A 21204-nucleotide genomic window follows, 5' to 3' on the forward strand; every position below is an offset into this window, starting at 1 on the left:
ATTCACTGAGAAATTACTTTCAAAACTGAATTACTAATTATGGTAGAGCCATTTAGCACTGAATAAGGGGATTAAAAAAAAAAGGCCTATAAAGATTCTTCCTCAGTCCTTTTTTTACCTTGTGTTCGTAGTGTACCAAAATCTAACATTTCGGTTGAGGAATAAATTCCAGGAGCTTGGAAAAAAAGAAATGTAAATAGTTATTTTTCACTTTGCCAGAGTAAGATGTGCTGAAAACAAAACAAATTTGCAGTTTCTTCAGTTTTTCACTAACCTGTTGTAACTTCAACCTCAACAGGAAGAATGATAAACTCTGTGCTGTCTGAAGCATTAGTCTTTATTCTTATGAAGGCTGTGTGATTATCCGCTTCTCTAGATGAAAAACTGGCTCTCATCACTCCCTTGGTTTCATAAGGAGGAATTTCCTGACAAGTTAACAGACCATAATGTAGCACAGCTTTTGCAATGTTACAATACCACCATATTTTATTGAATTAGCTGAATAGCTGACATCAACTGAAAAATTCATTATTATTTGATATACCTAAGGAAAAAAAACCATTGCCAATTAAACAAATATATAACATATGCCCCAATTTTGTAGAATATTAAAATGTGGAAAAGTTTGCTTTCAAATTGATGAAATATGGTATGTAAGGTGACCAAAGTAAAAGAAGTCAGATGACATGCAAAATCACCATTAAAAGGTAAAACTGAGGGGCGGTGCCTGTGGCTCAGCGGGTAGGGCGCCAGCCCCATATGCCGAGGGTGGCAGGTTCAAACCCAGCCCCGGCCAAACTGCAACAAAAAAAATAGCTGGGCATTGTGGCGGGCGCCTGTAGTCCCAGCTACTTGGGAGGCTGAGTCAAGAGAATAGCCTAAGTCCAAGGATTTGGAGGTTGCTGTGAGCTGTGTGACGCCATGGCACTCTACCGAGGGCGATAAGGTGAGACTCTGTCTCTACAAAAAAAAAAAAAAAAGGTAAAACTGATCTACAATATCAGTTATTGATTGATTGACTGATTTTTGAGACAGAGTCTTACTCATTTAACCCTGGCTGGAGTACAGTGGTGTTATCACAGTTCACTGCAACATCAAACTTCTGGGTTCAAGAGATCCTCCTGCCTCAGCCTCTTGAGCTGGGATCACAGGCACGTACCATCACATCAAGCTAATTTTTCTATTTTTTGTAAAGAGGGGGTCTTGCTTTTGTTCAGGCTGGTCTTGAATTCCTGACCTCAAATGATCCTCCCCACTCACAGTCCCAGAGTCCTAAGATTACAAGTGTGAGCTACCATGCCCAGGCCAATATCAGTTATTTTTTAATGTATTAGCAATGCCTGGGTACACATGTATATTTCAGTCCTGAAATTTCCAACCCAAGAGAAATGTCATTATCAGTGGGTGATACTTTTCTAGAAGTTCACAGGACTCTCTGTAAATAACCAATAAGGCTTTGACTCTGCTTGCCTTTCATTTAAAACCTAACAAAACAAAACAAAGCTTCTCAAGCGAACTCACAATTCAGCAGTTGTACTCAGTAAGGCTCTTGGCATATAAGACAGCATAAATTTTAGTCTGTATTGAGAGAAAATTCACATATACACTAAAAGGAAGACTCCTTGGGAAAAAACTTTTTTTGAGGTGTGATTTCCCCCCTAGTTTTAGAACAATCTGGCTTTCTGGGAGTTGATGGAATTTCTCTGCACACATCTTCAGCATATTTTAGGAAATCCTGTGTTCTAGAACTTAATTGGTCTTAACTTACCTATGTTCTCTTAATTTTGTAGTCTCAAAGTAGAAAATGAATGATGGGAGCGCCCCTGGAACCCACTTCCCAACTCTAGGGAACTGACTTGTCACTGAGGTTTTCACATGTACACTGAAAAGGGTCAAAGCTCATTGACTTTTTTCTCACTCTAAGTATGCAGGAGTAAGAATTACTGCATCTTTTTTTGTAGCCACTAAGCGTTTAAAACATTATGCTACTTTCTGCTAATGTGCAGTATAGTTTTTGAATACTTAGGAATCTGAATTCTCTTGAGTTTAGTAGATGTCAGTTATACTTCACAGGAAATTCTTAGTTCTTCTATTTAGAACTTTAATACATATAAACTTAACAGCTTATGTTTAATCTTCTGAGGCATTGTCTTATACACTATTTCTCCTAAAAGTTTTTCAAACAGTAACATAATTTCAAGGTGATACATTTTTGTGAAAGCATATAAATGGACTGTCCATTACATACTATATTTCCTTCTGATAGTGTGTTTCTATCTTTTGGGAATTAACTAAATCACTGACTGACAATTTGTTGCTCGATGTTCAAGTAATTACCCTAAAAAATCTCTTCTCTTGTTGAGTCTGGTCAGAAGGCAGAATCAACAGACTGTGTGTGTGAAACAGAACAATTAATAAAAAAAACTTTGATCTTCAGAACTTATTCATCCTGGTGAAGTCAGTGTGTCTCCAATTATAGAACCGTAGAGATTTGAGTGACCTTGGTACAACAAGAACTGCATTTACCACAACTACCATTCCCCAAGCCTGGCAGACAAAACCAAACATTTAAAAAACTCTCATATGGCAGGAACTTTTACCAATAGGGCAGTTCTAGCATGTTCCTAATTTGATTACTATTTTGCTAGTATTCTCCAAGAGACAGTGGTTTACTAAGCATTGATACAAACTGTTAAGTATTCAACAATTTTGAAAATGAACGTTGATCACCTAAGAATTTCAAATTTTCTAAGTCAACACATGGTTGACCGGGTTCTCTTTGCAAATGCCATCTCTTCTATCAACAGTGAATCTGAACATTCAACTCTGTACCTTCAAAAACATAATGAATCCTTCTCATTTTTTTTTTATCTCAGTATAAAGCAAATCATAAATGATCAGATTTGGGGCAATTTTATCAATGTAATTCTGAGAAAGAATAGTTGCTTCCTTTCTACATAGTGGGTTAAAATTGCCACCAATTTTGTTCAATGTTTTTTCTAAGAATACTTGTATTTTTCTTTCACTTTCTCATCCAATTTTCAAATATATTTGATACAAATTTAAGATTAAGACAATAAATAAAGAAAAGTCACTTATATTTCTTCAGGTAGTAAGGAGTTAAATATTTTCTGGTGTATGTAAGGCAACAATTAGTTTCATGTGAGCACACACAAAAGAAAACTATGTTATTACTTACCCACAGTTTTCTGGTACCTCCTTGTTGACCTGTGGGGAGTTCTAGGTGAAGATCTCCTCCACTGGAGTACATTTCTACAACCTGGGACAAAATAGCAAGTGATAGTTAAGTTTAAAATGGTATTCTCCATTCAGGCAATTTGGTGTTACAGAAAAGTAAGTTTGACATCCTAATTGTTTATCAGAAAAAAACTAAAAACATTTATAAATATATAATGAATATAAGATATACAGAACCTCCATAGTTGACCACCTCCCTATTATAGTGACCACCTCATTATTTTGATCTAATTTTCATAGATTGGCCATGCACCACATGTATGTACCAGTACAGTAGGCCTAGTTCCTTATGTTGACCAGCTCTGTATGTTGACCAGTTTGTTAGAACCCCTTGGGTGGTCAAAGTACAGAGGTTGTACTATATATCACATTACATCGCTAAATTCAGTGCCCCATATGTGTGAGCACTCGTGGTATTTTTTTGTTTTTGCAGTTTTTGGCCAGGGCTGGGTTTGAACCCGCCACCTCTGGCATATGGGGCCGCCCAAGCAATCGCAGTATTTTTAATTAAAACAAGGTAACTTTGAAGATTTAACTTAGAAATATAATTGTTTGAAAGACTAGATTTTAGAAAATGACAAGATACTTATTTTTCTTTATTCCAAAGGACATAATTTATGAAATCAAGTTTCTGAAATGCGAATTATATATTTCTTACAGTAATACAAGTGTTTCTTTATTATACATTTAGAATAGCAGCAGATCAAACAATTACCTTAATTGTGAAATAGTGAAGAACATAAATGTTATTCTGAGACATACACAGTAATTCTAATGTAGTATAAAAACTTTTTTTTTGGTAGCAAAATTGTAGGTACTAACACCTCCATGGCTTGTGGCTATACTTGTGATTTTTTTTAAAGTTGTATTGGGTTATCATATATGTACAATAAGAAATACATATTTAAAGAAAACAACGTGAAGAATCCTGACATACGTATGCAGACACAAAACTATTGCTCCAATTAAGATACTAAATAAAAATTGTGCTCTTATAATCCATTCATCCCTCTCTGACCACTCCTATTCCTAGGCAACCACTGATCTGCTCTCTATCTCTATAGTTTACTTTATATTTTCTCCAGTTTTATATAAACATAATAATACAACATGTACTTCTGTATCTGGCTTCTTTTACTCAGTGTAATTATTTTGAAATCCATCATGTTATATGTATTCATAGTTCATTTCTATTTTATGACTATACCAAAGTTTTTTTAATCAATGTTCCTATACTGATGAACATTTGGGTTGTTTCCAGTGCTTGGCCATTAGACAAAAGGCTGCTGTGGACACTGAGTACAGGTCCTGGTGTGGACATCTATTTTCCTACGAATGAAACAGGTCATGGCAGGAGAACTTCCTTTAAAGGCAGGTAAGCTAACCCTTGCTCTTAGAAAGAAAGAATATATTAAACTCAATTAAACTTGGGGTGAAGTATAAGAATGAGTAGAGAACTTTCGCTTGTTTTATCACAAAAATTCTTCAGAAGTGAATAAACATGGCCAAATCAAGAGAAATGGCAATTCTTTAGCACAAGTCCCTTCTCCCACCCCCCAGGGAATGGGTGTTGCTAAAAAAGTAATTCATTTAGCAAAGACTGATGAAGATTTTGAGTATTATCACTTACCTCCTGATTTAAGACAGTGTTCTTCTGAAGTATTTATTGTATTAATAATAATAGTACCTTAACTGATGTGGTGACTGTGTAACTTTTTCTGAGAAACTAGAAGCCACTCCATATTATTTCACATATAGGCATGCAAAAGCACAGTGAAAGGTCTACAGTGACACACACCAATGGTGTGTAAGGAAGGACTTGGGATTAGAGCTGTGCTGTCCATATGATAGCTACCTGTGGTTATTTACACTTAAATTAGTTGAGTAAAATAGCATTAAATGTTCAGTTCTTCAGTCCCCCCCCCCCACCAATTCATATGCTTAATAGTCACATGCGGTTAATTGGCTACTGTACTTGACAGAGCAGATATTGAACTTTTCTACCATCACAAAAAGTTCTGTTGGACAGCACTGTACTGCAAGGTAGGGAGTTCAAGGGCACTTTTGTTTCACTCACATTTGCATTTTAACTTTTTTTCCAGGGAGTGTTATATAATGAATAAATCTGATGCATTTTCTTACTTTATAATATTTTCTTAAACTTGGGGATAAGACTAATGACACAACATAACTTATTACAGGATTATCAGATTAAGAGCGCCTTCCCAGATAAACAATCTATATTGGTTCTAGGTGGGCAACTCTGGTTTTCCATTTGCTTTCCCATTTTTGCTGGTGAAAAGTGCATTGTGGCAAATCTTGAATTAAAATGTTATAACTAACTGGAAAAAGACTAAATGAATTGAATGCAAAGAGATCACTGCTCTGGACAGTAGCCTGATAACTCCAAAGGCTGGGAAGAAAAGGCACAGTCTGTAGGCTACTTAAGCAGCAAGTGCAGACAGCCAAGCATCTGCCAAGTCCTATAAGCCGATAACAGTCAAGGAAAGCAAGCATTAAGAATTTCTGAGGTTTTTGTACAGTTGTGTGATAACAACTAGCTCAGAAGGGGAGAAATATAGCATTATCTAAAGTAGCAAAAGGACAAAATGGCCAGACAGAACTTATAGATTAAAAATAAAAATGAAAAAGCCACTTTGTGTAGTGGAAAACTCATCCTTAATTAAATGTAGCACTGTCTAAACTGTAACACCAGAAAAGCCACAGTCATGTAAAACTGGTTCCAGAATTTCAAAATCCAGACTTTCTTCCAAAATTCAGAATACAATAAGCTGTACTAAAAGTAATACCCCTATTTACTACATCTGTAACACTTCGTTATTTTAAATAGCAACAGGAAACTGTAACAAACTGAGATTTCACACTAAGCATTAATTCTCACCCAAATGAAACTTATCCAAAATCACCATCATAAACTTACCTGTAAAGGTTCACTGTGAGGATTGTGTATGTTTATTATAGGTGAGAAACTGCTATTCACAGGGACTCTTGCCCCAAGGAATGGTCTTAATCGATATGGATTTGGAACTCCAACACCAAATACCTATTCCAAAGGAGAAAAAAAAAATGCAATTTGAGGTGCTTTTATAGCTAACATTTTTATAGTTAAAATTAATTGCTGTAGGGAGACTGGTCAGTCTAATTTAATAGAAAAATAATAACAGTTCCTTTTTTTATCTATGTTTTTATTTAATTTTTAATTAAAATCATAACTATTCATTTGTGGGGTACAATATGATGATTTGATATACAAGGTGGAATGCTTAAATCAAACTGATTAACATAACCGTGACCTCATTTACTTATTATTTGTGGTAACACATTTAAAATTTACTCTTAGTTATTTTGAAATATACCCTTGCATTGTGCACATCACACATTAGGTGAGATCCCACCAAATGCCCCCCTCCCCTCTCCTTCCTCACATAATATATGTGAACTGAAATGATAGCAGTCCTTCATGAAGTCATGGAATAGACAAAAGAAGAAAACAGGGATTCAAAAGATTTCCCTACTCTAACCATCAGAAGACAAATCTCTGGTCCAGACAATGTCTCGACTATCAAGCCCAGCCTCAGTCCCCAGTCACGGGAAGGCCCTAGGTTGACTAAACAGGGTGAGCCAGTCATTCAAATGACAGAGATTAAATGTTTGTTTATTCATTTATTTAGAGACAGAGTCTCACTCTTTCACCCTGGGCAGAGTGCTGTGGCATTATAGCTCACAGTAACCTCAAACTTTTGGGCTCAAGAGATCTTTTTGCATCAGCCTCCTGAGTAGCTGGGAATACAGGTGCCTGTCCACTACAATGCTTGGCTTTTTTTTTTTTTTTCTTCTTAAGAGATGGGGGTCTTGCTCTTGCTCAGGCTGGTCTCAAACTCTGGAGTTCAAGCAATCCACCTGCCTTGGAGTGCTAGGATTACAGGTGTGAGCCACCAAGCCTGTCTCAGATTAAGTATTGATGAGGTGGTGGGCATACACACAGTAGTGAACAATTCAATAGTGAATAAACACATAATATCCCTGCTCTCATGAAACTTACATTATAGTACTGATGAGAGACTAGATACTAACAAAAAGATTTTAAAAATCCCTCTGGATACATGGTACATAATGAACCAGATAAGGGTTAGGGGAAGAGTTTAGCTACTGGACACATATAATCCAGTGAGAGGTGACAGTGGCTTGGAAGAAAGCAGTGATAGTGAAGAGGAGAGAAGTGGAGAGAACAGAGATACATTTTGAAGGAAGACTTGGTGAAAGATGTGGAGAAGTGAAGGAAGATGACAGTTGGCTGCTAGGGTTCATCCTGAGAGCAATCTGATTATAACCCCCAGATGGTGCATACTGGCTGTGACCATTTAGGTCAGTTGGGGGATGCCTTTGTAGGGCAACGACCTTGGTTCTTATGACAGTCTTTTCATTTACTTGGTAAGTGTATGTTAAATGAGTATTATTTATATAACACTTAAAAATTACTGATCTAAGCATCAAAAGTTTAATGAATGCCTACTACCTTTAAAAATTCATTCATCTCAAGTAAGCAGAAGACACGGTTCCTTACTAAAATGGAATATTTACTCTGACACATTTTCAAAATATATGAAGTGTTTCGGGCATTGGAGAGGATAAACAAAAGGATAAAAAATGCAAAGTAAGGTATTAGCTAAGTAAGGATTTAAACAACTGAATTCCAGCACAACACACTGGAAAAGATTATGGTGTACGTAGCGCTCAACAACTTACTAGTAGCATAATTTGGGCAAATTATTTAACCTTTCTAAACTTTAATTGCTGTATCTAAAACACAAGCAGAAGCACATACATATATATATGTAATATCATGCTAGACAAATATAAGCAATTCTTAATAATCTTGGTAACTCTGATATATAAAAATCTTGATTCACAAAATGATGGCTGATACACAAAGATTTACTACATTATTCTTATAAACACTAACTTTCTTTAATAACCTAAAAAATACTTTATATAGAAAATGTTTATCAAAAAAGTAAACAATATAAAAACCATCACTAATTCTTTAGTAATGACTCTTCACTGAAGAAAAATAGGCATGTATGTTTTAATACAGAAAATATTATCAACTATGCCTCATTAAGTGTATAAAAAGTAAAAATTAAAAGCACTTTTCAAAGTGTGAAAATATTTTTTACTATTCTTTTGTCAGCCAATCTTATATTAATACTTTAGCTGCAGCTTTAAAATCATTTGTTCAGTATGATTTGAATAGGAATATTTGCAATAAGTATAAAAACGCTCTCTACTCTGGTGGCAGGTTCAAAACTGGCCCCCGCCAAAAACTGCAGAAAAAAAAAACAAACCCAAAAACCAAAAAACGCTCTCCACTGTTATGTTTTCTATTATCCTGAGTTTCTGAAGTTTTTAAAAGGTGTGACAACATGATATGGTAGAGATGATAACTATATTTTATAAAGTAAATACAAGTTTTAATTCTCAGTCTTACCTGGTAAGTAAATACCCCATGATTAGAAGTGTTAATAAATAAAGTATTTTCTACATTTCCTACTACTCTTGCAAGAAAAACTACATCAAATGATGTATTTCCTCCTGGAAGAATTTTCTGCGAAGAAAAGCAATAAATAAAGTTATATTGGTAATACTTCCCCAAATAATCAGATCATGCTGACCAAAACTAGATAGCTAAAATGCCTTAAACAAATATCTCAGAATCATTTCTGTAAACTAGCTTTGCTCCTTCAAAAGTTTAAGTTTTATATTAGCCAAGCTATCGTGAAATGGAAAATAACAAAAAAAGTCTTCTTCCTGAATTGTCTACAGTCACATATCTTTGTCAATTACTAGCCTAAAGCCTGGAACCACAGATGACCGGCTCCCTTGGATTTGGTTCATTCAAATCACGTAGGCTGGAAAGAAGTGCCTAATTGTAGGCTGTTCCACTATCAGACACTTGAGGAGGAGCTGAGCTGAAGATGAACTTTTCACGTGGGTGCACTACAGTACCACTAAGCAACAAGTGGTATTATTCTAAAGAATGAGCCCAGGTCTCAACCCCAATCCATGAAAGGCACAAAATATCCCTGGAACTTAAATTAGGAAAAGGCAGGGGTAAAAATACATGTAGGAACTCATTCCTGTTATCTCGTGCAGACTGACAATGTCACCAGAGTCAGTGAAATAAAATTTTATTATAACAAAACAAAAGGGCTAATCTACAAAGTATGAAAGACGAGGATTGCAGTTTCGCCTCAAATAAAGCCTTAAAATGTATCTTAATATGTAAAGCTAACAACTTCTCTCACTCTGTCTCTACAGCTAGAACTACAAAATACTACCTAAATTATAGCTCAGAATACACAGCCATTACAAAAGTTTTGAGATACAAAAAAAACAAAGAAATGTAAAATCCATGTGAAGGAAAACAAATGAAGCCCTCTCAGCAACACCAATAAGATAAGCAAGTTTAACCCGCACAGGTGCATCAGAAAGGATGATACCAACTATGTCTCTTGGAAGTGAAATAATGGATCATAACACAGAATGTTTCAAAAATTTCGTAGTGACCCATGTACAAGGTATTGAGACTCTGGCTTTACCTTTGGATGAAGAAAGCTAGAAAGAGTATTGTAATATCACCACGAAAAGAATAATTTACAAAATCATAACTTTTCTTGCCCCATTACAGAGTCTGATTACCAACTAACCCAAAATCATAGGAAAGGCAAGCACTTCCAAGAAGAGATACAATGTGAGTACCATCAGCTCAATCACTGCAGAGAATGGGAAGAAGAGGAGGCTACCGCACAACAAAGTAGCAAGAAATTCAGCTAAAATTTTTGCACATTGCTAAAAGGTCAAGTGTAGGCTAGCATGACAGTAAAGAGCCTCTAGAAAATGTAAAGACTAGGTGGAATTCACAACTAAGCCAGAAATAGAAAGACATTGGGTAAATCCTCAAATAGCTTGAAATTAAACAACAGCTTCTAAAATAACCTAACCTACTGGTCAAATAAGTAGTCACAAAATGTATTATAAAATATTTTAAATCAATTGAAAATGGAACACAACACATCAAAATTTGTAGCCTGCAATTAAAGCAATATTAGGAAGAAAATTTATAGCATTACATGTTTATTTGGAGAAGAAATGTCTCAAATCAATAATCTATGGTTCCGCTTTGAAACACTAGAAAAGGAGTAAAAAAACACTAAGTAAGCAAAAGGAGGAATAATACAAAGAACAAAAAAATTAATGAAATAGAAAAAATGTAAAATATCAATAAAACCAAAGGTGATGCTTCAAAAAGGGTTCATAAAGGATCTACACATAATGACCATGAATAAAAAGGGAAAAGACAAAAATATAAGGAACTAAAATATGGACATTATATACCCTTTATAGCCAGGGGTAGGCCTCATGCAGATTATGTGAGGACTGTTTTGGTTATCTGTGATGTCAGATACTGCAAAGATTATGCACAGACCTTCTTTATGACTATCCGCTTTCATCAGTGTATGTATATTTAATGTGTGGTCCAAGACAACTTTTCTTTCAATGTATGGCAGAAAGAGAAAGGGTTGAACAACCCTGTGTGAGTTTACATGTTAGAATGACTAAGGGATTTTGCAAAAAACTCATATGCCCATAAATTTAGTAACCAGATGCAATGGACACATTCTTTGACAACCTGCCAAATCTGACACAATCTGTTAAAGGTAATTCAAAATGAAATAGGTAACCAGAATAGTCCTATTATCAATTAAAGAAGTTTAATTTGTGGTAAAAACCCTTCCCATAAAGAGAAGCCTGAGTTCAGATGATTTCACTGGTACCCTGTTTCCCCAAAAATAAGACAGTGTCTTATTTTAAGGTGTGCTCCCAAAGATGCGCTAGGTCTTATTTTCAGGGGACGTCTTATCTTTCCTGTAAGTAGGTCTTATTTTCGGAGGATGTCTTATTTTCGGGGAAACGGGGTAGAATTCTCTACCAACCATCTTAGAAAGAAATAATACCAATCCTACATAAACTTTCCAGCATACAGAAGAAGAAAGAACATTTCTAACTCATTTTGAGCCCTGAGACCAAGACTAGATGAAGTTTTGACAAGAAAACTACATGCCAATACCCTTGATAAACACAGACACATAACCTACAAAGTACTGGCAAACTGAATCCAGGCAACACATAAAAACGACAATACATATGGCCAACTGATTTTCACCTCAGGAATGCAATTTTTCTCCAAGATTCAAAAACCAATAAAATTTATTTACCAATAGACAACAATAACAACAACAAAAACAAAAAAACACCATAAGGTCATCTCTTAACCACATCTTTATTGAGATGTAGTAATTTGACAATACTTAATGTTCATTCATGATTAAAAATCTCAGTAAACCAGGTGAACTTTTTATGCCTGATAAAAAGTATCTACAAAACCTTAGAGCTAGCATAGTTAATGATGAATGAATAAATGTTTTCCCTCCAAAATTCAGAACAAGGCCAGGATGTCTTCTTTTATGACAGCTATCCAACATTGTATTGAAGTACTAAAAAGTGTAGTAAGATAAGATATAAAAGGCATAACACATTAGTATAGGAAAAAAATCTATTTTTACTCATGGACAATATGGCTTTCTATATAGAGAAATATTTACAAAAATATTTCAAAAATATTTACAAAAATGCTCCTAGAACTACGAAAATAATTTAACAAAGTCTCACAGGAATTAAGGTTAATATATAACAATCAACTGTATTTCCATATACTAACAACAAACTGGAATTCTAATTTTTAGAAAAGTATCATTTATAACAACACACAAAAAAATGGGGTATAAATCTAATAACGTGCATAAATTTTGTAAGCTTAAAACTATAAAACGCTGCTGAAAGTAATCAAAGAAGACAAACAGAAGAAATACTGTGTTTATAGATTGGGAGACTCAATTTTGCTAAGATTTTAATTCTCCCCAAATTGATTTATATAGTCAATGCAATCACAATCAAAATTTCAGTCTAAGGAGAAGTAACAACTAAATTTAATGGGAAACAGAATCTTAAAATAGAAAAAGAACATCAGATAAAAAAAAACTGATTAAAATTATACAAACTCTTTAGTTCATAGCGTTGTATCAATGGTAGTTTCCTGTTTTGGTATTTGTACTATGATTATATAAGATGTTAACACCAGAAGACACTGAATAAGGAATACATGGAAGAGATTACCATATATAAATACATGGCAAATGAGTGAGGGACATGTCAGGACTGTTACTTTTCTGTACATTTAAAGTAGCTCAGTGGTTAGGGTGCCAGCCACATACAATGAGGCTGGCAGGTGAACATGGCCCAGGCCTGCTAAACGACGACGACAACTGCAACAACAAAAAATTAACAGGTGTTGCTGTGGGTGCCTGTAGTCCCAGCTACTTGGGAGGCTTAGGCAAGAGAATTGCTTAAGCTCAAGAGTTGCTGTGAGCTGTGATGCCATGGCACGCTACCTAGGGTGACACAGTGGGACTCTGCCCAAAAAACAAAAACAAAAAATACCCCCCAAACCCAATTTAAAATAGCAGTATTTAAATTTTTTTACAAAAAGAAATTGACAAGCTGATTCTAAAATTTAGAAGGCAAGGAAAAAGTGTAAGAAAAATCAAAATGTTTTTGAAAAAGAAAAACAAAATTGGAGGACTCCTAATACTTGATTCTAAGAATTACTATAAAGCCACAGTAATCAGAACAGTATGGCCTGGTGAAAGGATAGATATTTTAGAGTCCAGCAGACACATATTAGAACATAATGGAGAGTCCAAAAACAGACTCACACATACAAGATCAATCAATTTTCAACAAAAGTATAGTGGGATTTCAAAGAGACAGGATAGTGTTTTTAACCAGTGGTTCAGGAATAATTGTATATCCATAAGCGAAATAAAATCATCTTTGGTCTGTATCCCATACCATAAAGAAGTATTAACTAAAAATTGACCATAGACCTAAATGTAAAATCTAAAACTGTTGTAGTTGTCCTTCAGTATTTGTGGAAGATCAGTTCCAGGACTTCCTGTGGATACGAAAATCTGCAGATGCTGAAGTCCCTGATATAGAATGGAATATTTGCTAATCATATCCTTCTGTATACTTTAAATCATCTCTAGATTACTTATACTACCTATAATGTAAATACTATAACAGTTGTTATACTGTATTGTTTAGGGAATGATGACAAGAAAGATACCTATAAATGTTTTTTCCAAATTATTTGTGATTGGTGTTGATACATTGAAATACTACTGAAATAAAATACAACTTTATCTGCAATAAAGTTGTTCAATGGAGAGCTAAGTATACTTCTAGAGCAGCGGTTCTAAACCTGTGGGTCGTGACCCCTTTGTAACAATGAAAATACATCCTGTATATTAGATATTTACATTATGATTCATAACAGTAGCAAAATTAGAGTTATGAAGTAGCAATGAAAATAATTTTATGGTTGGGGGGTCACCACAACATGAAGAACTGTATTAAAGGGTCGCAGCTTTAGGAGGCATCAGAGGTTGAGAACCACTGTTGTAGAGGAAAACTTGGGGAAAATCTCTGTGATCTTGGGCTAGGCAAAGGGTTCTTAGCTACAATTCCAAGAGCATGGCCCCCAGAAGAAAAATGTGATAAACTGGACTTTATGAACATTAAAAACCTCTGCTCTTATAAAGATTCAATAAAGAGAATGAACAGACATGCCATAAACTGAAAGAAAAAATGTGTAAGTCACATATTTGATTAAGGGCTTATATACAAAATATATAAAGAACTCAATAAGAAAACAAGCTAATTTAAAAAAACTGGCAAAAGATTTGAGCAGACACTTAAATACATAAATGGCATAAAGACCATACTAAATATTATTTTTCACTAGGGAATGCAAATTAAAATGGACTAACACTATATACCTATTTGACCAATAAAACAAAAAACCCAAACCTGATAACACTGAGCGCTAATAAAGATTTGGAGCAACTGAAACCCTCATTCATCTAGTGGGAGTATGAAGTGGTACAATCATTATGAAAAACTGTTAAACGCAGACTTAGCGTAAGATCCAGCAATCCCACCCATAAACATTTACCTAGAAGAAATGAAAATTTATGTTTACACAAAAATCTATTTATAGTGGGTTTATTTATAACTCTGGGGTAAACAACCCAATGTCTTTCATTGGTGAATGAATAAACAAACTGTGATACTGCCAGACAATGAAATACTATTCTGCAATAAAGCTGTTTAAAGAACAGTTAACTACATGGACCAATATAAAATATTATTTTGTTAAATGAAAGAAGCCAGACTACAAAAGCTATATACCACACGGTTCTATTAGTATACCTTGGAATTGGCTATGCTCATTGGTTTCAGTTGACTGAGTTGTTGATTACATAACTTCACGGTTTGTCAATAATCAGAACTAGACACTAAAGGTGTGAATTTCACAAGTATGCTATAATTAAAAACAACTGTATCTAATATATAGACACATAGTATATAAATGCATATCTAGTTTACTTGGAATAAATACTCAGTAAGAAAACAACCCAATTAAAAAAAATTGGCAAAAGATCTGAGCAAACGCGTCACCAAGTCTGCAAGGGGTCCCTTATAGCCTTACTCAAGTTTTTATTTCAGCATGGACCATTTTTATAAAGGTCTCAGTTTGTATGTTCCCTTGCAACAAGAATAATTAATTGACTATTTAGCTTTAACTCTTGGTTGGCAAGAGTAAACTTTTAAATCTACTTTATTTTTATTTATTTGCTTTTTTTTTTTGAGACAGAGTCTTACTTTGTCACCCTTGGTAGAGTGCCATGGTGTCATAGCTCACAGCAACCTCCAACTCTTGGGGGTTCAAGCAATTCTCTTATCTCAGCCTCCCAAGTAGCTGACTGGTTATTTTTAGAGACAGGGTCTCAATCTTGCTCAGGATAGTCTCAAACTTACAAGCTCAGGGCAATCCACCCGCCTCAGCCTCCCAGAGTGCTAGGATTATAGGCATGAGCCACCGCACCTGGCCTCAAATCTACTTTAAAATAATAAAAATCTCAAAAAAAGTAGATAATATTATAAGTTCAGAATATCCAGCCATGAATTTAATTCCACAGGGTTGTATTGCTGGCCAGTCTTTTATAATCTTTATTAACTTTTAAGGATTCACAGTCTTGACACCTGAGACAGAGAGTAGAATCAAGGCAATCTGTAAAAAGAATGTCACCTTCCCATCTAAGATGCTGGTTCTTGTAATATAAATGCTTTATAGCACTACAAGAGGAAAAAGGGAGAAAAACAATGCTCAAAAACAGCTAATAAGAGTCCTGCATATAAAGCAAGGAATGGGGATAACAAAAACCTGATTCCCAAGAAGGGGCAGTAAAGAAAACTCATATGACTCCTTTTGGATACTGCATGGAAGGAGAAAAACTTACTCTTAAGAGTCTGGACTATAATGTATCAGTACTCATCCAAGTTTATAGTCTGAATACATACCAGTGGCCCAAAAAACCTCAGGCAGAAAACTAAGTTCAGATGACAGTGCTGAGACCACTAGTGCTAGTCACTTTCTCTAGAAAAACCCAACTCTAATCCAGGCTGACAGAGTGTAAGGTATCTCACTGCAAGATGTATCCCAATTTCAAAGGTATAAAAACGTGGGAAAAATGGTTTTAGAATTGATAAGTAGGCTATTCCTATCTGAGAACAGTTCTAGAAGAGACTCATAAGGTTCATGCTTACTACATAAAAATTCATCCAGAGGAAAACTGGCTTCCTTTGAAATGTTTTATGAGAATTTAATTTTACTAAAAAAATTCAAACAATACCCTTCAAAAACCCATCTAAATTTCACAAAGTAAGGGAAATTATCACAGAATGCTTACAGCTGATGGATACAAGACTTGAGTTTCTAGTTCTCCCACTAAGAAACTGTAATTCTGGCCATTCCCTGGGGATCCTACTCAGATGTACAGCTTGTTATCTTCACCAGTGACTCCTGGGCTTCTACTTCTAGCGCAGCCCTCTTGCTCATACACCAAATTCAAATACCAACTGCCTACTTGACACCTCCACTTGAGTATCTAGAAAACACCTCAAATTGAACATGTCCGTATTGAACTACCAATTGTACCTCTGAAACCTGCTCCACCCTTGGCCTTCTCCACCTCAGGTGATAACTATTTTGTTCCTGTAGTTGTTTGGGACAATCTCTAGAGCCAGTCTTAATCCTATTTTTGATGGAATTTCTTTTTGCAGTAGGTCTTTGGTCTAGGAGATTGAAAGAAGGAACCCACAGACCAAACAGATCAGTGATACGACAGGATTTCTTACATAGAAAGGAATACAGAAGGAATGAAAGACAACAGAGTCTCTGGTAGAGGGGAAGACCCAAGTGGGAAGTCCCACGCAGGTCTTTTGTCCAGGGGGTTATATACCATTTGTAAACAGAGTCTTGAGAATCATACTTTTTCAATGTTGATTAGGAATAAACATATTAACAAATGAATGTAGTCCTAGTTCCAGGCGAAAGCGGCAGGCAGGCCACTTCAGAAGAGGCCTGGCTTATATGAAATACTGGCAAAACTGCTTTTCTCCTAACTTGCTTACATTCAGAGAGTACAGTTTGGAGAAAAAAAGTCTGTTTGCCCAGGCCTAGAAAACAGGGGTCCCTGTCCAGCCCTGTATCATTACCTTTCTTTCTCCCAAATCTTACATGAAGAAATGCTTTGGTTGTATCTTCAAAATACATAGACATACTGTCTTTTATTGTGTTTCATTTTACGCGCTTCAAAGATATTGCATTTTTTATAGGTTTGTGGCAACCCCATATGAATCAAGTCTATTGGTATCATTTTTCCAATAGCATGTGCTCACTGTGCATCTGTCATATTTTGGTAATTCTTACATTATTATTTTATCTGTTATGGTGATCTGTGATCAGTGGTCTTTGATGTTACTACTGTAATTGTTCTGAGGCACCAGGAATTGCACTTCAGATGGCAAACTCAAGTGTTGTGTGTTCTGACTCCTCTGTCAACAGGCTGTTGCCCCATCTCTTCCCCTCTCCTCAGATCTCCCTATTCCTTGCCATCAAGTCTGAAGCAAGACTCCCCCAACCCCAAGCAAAAAGATTATGACTGGCCGAAGGCTTAGACGATTGTTAGCATCTTTTAGAAATAGTGTTTTTTAATTAAGGTACTTTTTAAAATAGACAAAATGCTTGCTACTGCATACTTAATAGACTACCATATAGTATTAAACTTCAGTATTCACTGGCAAATCAAAAAATTCTGCCTTGATGGTCTGGAACTGAACACTCAATATCTCTGAGGTATACTTGTATCCACCCCCTTCTTTACCTCTTTCGTACACCACACTCTGGTTAGAGTAATCATCTTCTTACCCTGGTGTACTGCAATAGCCTATGTGAGAAGTTACCCCTCATTGTTCCCTTTGTCCCTCTATTTTTGATAAACAGTGATCCTTTTAAAACATAGGTGGTCATTTCATTCATCTGCTCAAAACCTTTTGATGGCTTCTCATTTCAATCTGAAAAAAAGGCCAAGTCCTTCCCAGAGTTTGGAAGCCTCATTTCGCCCCTACCCCCATTCTGTCTCTCCCCTTTTCTCACTCTGCTTTAGCTCACTGTTCATTCTCTTTGCACATCAAGTCTGTGTCCACAGCGAAACTGTTCCTTCTGTGTGGAATGTTCTTCTCCCATATATTTCACTTTCCTCTATACCTTACCTCCTCCTTCAGTTCAAATGTCACCTTCTGGGTGGAGCCCATCCTAACCACACTATTTAAAAGCAGGCTAGTCCTCTGGGCACATTCATAATGCCCTCATCCTATACTCTTCCTTTTTCTCAGCTCAAATTATCTTATAAAATTTATTATGTTTGTCTTCTGCTGCTGCTGCTATCACTTAAACTCCTTAGAAGGAAGTATCTTGAGTAAAGGATCTATCTCTGTCGTTCACTGATAAATTCAATGTGCCTGGCACTTAAGTAGGCCTGACTTAAGTGGTGGGAAGCACTAAACAAATATTTATTAAATTAATTAATTCCTTATTTTCACATATGTGGCAAAACTATATAATTTTTATAGTATAAAAATATTTAAATATATTTAAGGAAAATTTGAAATTGCTAACATAATAAGTGCTTATTTTACTCAGTGACATAGTCCAAAAATGATTAAGAAAAATACCTCAAACCTCCTCCATTTTCACTTTTCTTAGGTTATCCAGTTAATTTAGTGAATTTATCTGCACCTTACTCTGGTTCTTAACAATATACCAAAGTATAGACATATTTCCTTTTTATAAAAACAACATTATATTCTATTTGACAATATGCTTTTCTTATGTATTAACACAGCCATGTCTATTCTTCCAGATCAACAGATATGGATTTATTCCATTCTTTTCACTATCTGGATAATATTCTATACTACTGCTATTATCACATTTTGTTCATTTCCCAATAACATGCATAGAGATCAGGGTTTAACCTAAAATAGGATAAATAATGTCCAGGATTCTACATCTAATTAGAAATGATCATTAATATTCACTAATGACCTTCAATGCGTAAGAGATGAATGTTCATTATATTTAGCATATAAAAGAAGTGAATTATAACATTTTCATTTTAGTCAGAAAGTTCATTCTAGTTAATCTTCAGTTTATCTAAAAGTTTAATTAAAAGGCTATGGTTAAGCAATAATTTTTGTTTCCTTGCCATATGTGTTAGATACCCCATTTCCACAATTCGAGCAATCAAACTTGGACTATTACAGAATATTAAAAATCTGTAACCACTGACACAAAGCATATATTCCATATATTATGTTCAAAATATAATATAGCCACAAAAGCCGAATAGCCTAAAACTTAGTTGTACTTTTATGTAATTTTGGTTATAATCAGATAATTATATTTAATTAACAGATAATTACAAGAACTTATAGAGAAATAAACTGTCACACAATCACATTCCCTACTTCTCTTATTATTCCTCTTCTTTTTGATTTACAGGTAGTCTTAAAAGCAAAACCTTTTAATAAGAGGATTATTTGTATGTGTGTACTAAAATACAATTATGTAAAATGCTTCCCTCTTTTACACTGTTTACCTAGCCCACTAAGAATCTGCAACTCTCCGTTTAGCCTCTGTATTAAGATAGCAGTAGAAAAAGTAAAGATTCTAGCCTTTAAACACGTGAAGCCTGGAGTATTCAAAACCACAAAACATTGCTTGAAGTAGCAAAGTTGACAGGTTAAAAATAAAATGTACAGTGCAGTTGTGAACTATTTTTTAACTGTTTCCATTTTTAGTTCACTATTTTGCTCTTTAACCCAACATGTGTCTGCATTTTGGCAATGCCTGAAAGTTCCACTTAATATATAAAGCATCTCTCTATATAGGTTGTAACATATATGCCACTGACTGTAGTATGAATAGGATACAAATCACTAGGTGGGCTAAGAGAACACCCATGCCCTCACCTTGGGTTTTATCACTAACTATACTACAGGACTGGGGCAAAGCCCTCTGGAGCTCAGTTCTTCATTTGTATACACAGGTCTTTCCCAGCAATAGAATACTATATTTGAGACCATTAGTACATTTATAAAAAATGTGAAAATATCTTTAGGTAACAAAAATAACTCAAGGAAAAGTTATTTTAAAAAATATTTTCGAAAAGAGCTATTCTCCATGAGTACCACAAAAATATTCAATAATTTTATTATCAAAAGTAAATACTGAGTTATATCAATTCCTTCTTTATAAAATACTTTTGAATTTCAAAAGCCAAAATTATGTTATTTTATCTCTAAACACCACATGATGAAACAGGATTTTAGAAAGGAGACATGTAAAAAACTAAAAATTGGTATCTGGGAAGACGAAATTAGGTCCCATTTATTCACTTTCCTCTGATATTTGCTATTTTGCTTATTATTTTGGAAACATATATTAAAGCTTAATGTATTCTCTCAAATTCAAAAGGTACTTAAGTAACAATTTTGGTTTTGGTCAGGAAAAAAGTTTTTACATTTTAATAACAAGTTCACATACAATCTACAAAAATTATAAATAAAATTTTAGAGAATACTTGTGGTAGGAAGAACCTGGAAATGGCCCCCAAGATTTCCTGCTCTAATCTCTTAGATTGTGAGGATGATGAGAGACCACATCTGTTGATAATTTACATGACATGGTAAAAGAATTCTGAAGTTGTAATTAAGGTTATCAACCAGCTGAATCCAAGTTAAATCAAATGGGAGACTATCAGATTGTCCTGAGCCAATGAAATGAAACCTTTAAAAGCAGTTTTTGCTAAAACTGCACCCACATCTCACCACTTAAAAAAATTAACTCCCACTGGGTAAAAGATTAAAATCTAAGACACGAAACTATAAACACTCTAGAAGAAAGTGTGGGGGGAAACTCTTAATAACATCAGCCTGGGGAAATATTTTATAAAGAAAACTCCATTGACAATTGCATCAACAACAAAAATAAATAAATGGGACCTGATCAAGTTAAAAAAGATGTGCTCAGCTAAGGATGTGTGATAAAGCAAACAGATAAACTTCAGAATGGGAGAAGATATTTGCATGTTCCAAATCTGAAAAAGAGCTAACAACCAAAATACAACAAGAAAATCAAGAAAAGAGCAAACACTCCAACTAATTACTGTGTAAGACACATGAATAGACCCTTCTCTCAAGGAGACAAATGGCCAACAAACACATGAAAAAATGCTCATCATTCCTAGTCATCAGAGAAATTCAAATCCAAACCACCTTGAGGTATTACCTAATCCTAGTGAGAATAGCCCACATCACAAATTCCCAAAGCTGCAGATG

At 34.9% G+C, this 21204-nt stretch overlaps 1 protein-coding gene across 2 annotated transcripts in view; it reads right to left on the bottom strand.

Annotated features, from left to right (window-relative positions):
* The window catches only part of TMEM131 (transmembrane protein 131), a 246795-nt gene that overhangs the window by 64940 nt on the left and 160651 nt on the right, over positions 1 to 21204 (bottom strand). For both annotated transcript variants that reach the window (XM_053586764.1, XM_053586763.1), the window contains exons 6-10: positions 8768 to 8884; positions 6200 to 6322; positions 3200 to 3280; positions 275 to 425; positions 119 to 175 (exon numbers count right to left, since the gene is read on the bottom strand). In XM_053586764.1, coding sequence (XP_053442739.1) covers positions 119 to 175; positions 275 to 425; positions 3200 to 3280; positions 6200 to 6322; positions 8768 to 8884 — 529 coding nt within the window. The remainder of the gene's footprint in view (positions 1 to 118; positions 176 to 274; positions 426 to 3199; positions 3281 to 6199; positions 6323 to 8767; positions 8885 to 21204) is intronic.

Source organism: Nycticebus coucang, chromosome 4 (assembly GCF_027406575.1).
Source record: "Nycticebus coucang isolate mNycCou1 chromosome 4, mNycCou1.pri, whole genome shotgun sequence".
Lineage (NCBI taxonomy): Eukaryota > Metazoa > Chordata > Mammalia > Primates > Lorisidae > Nycticebus > Nycticebus coucang.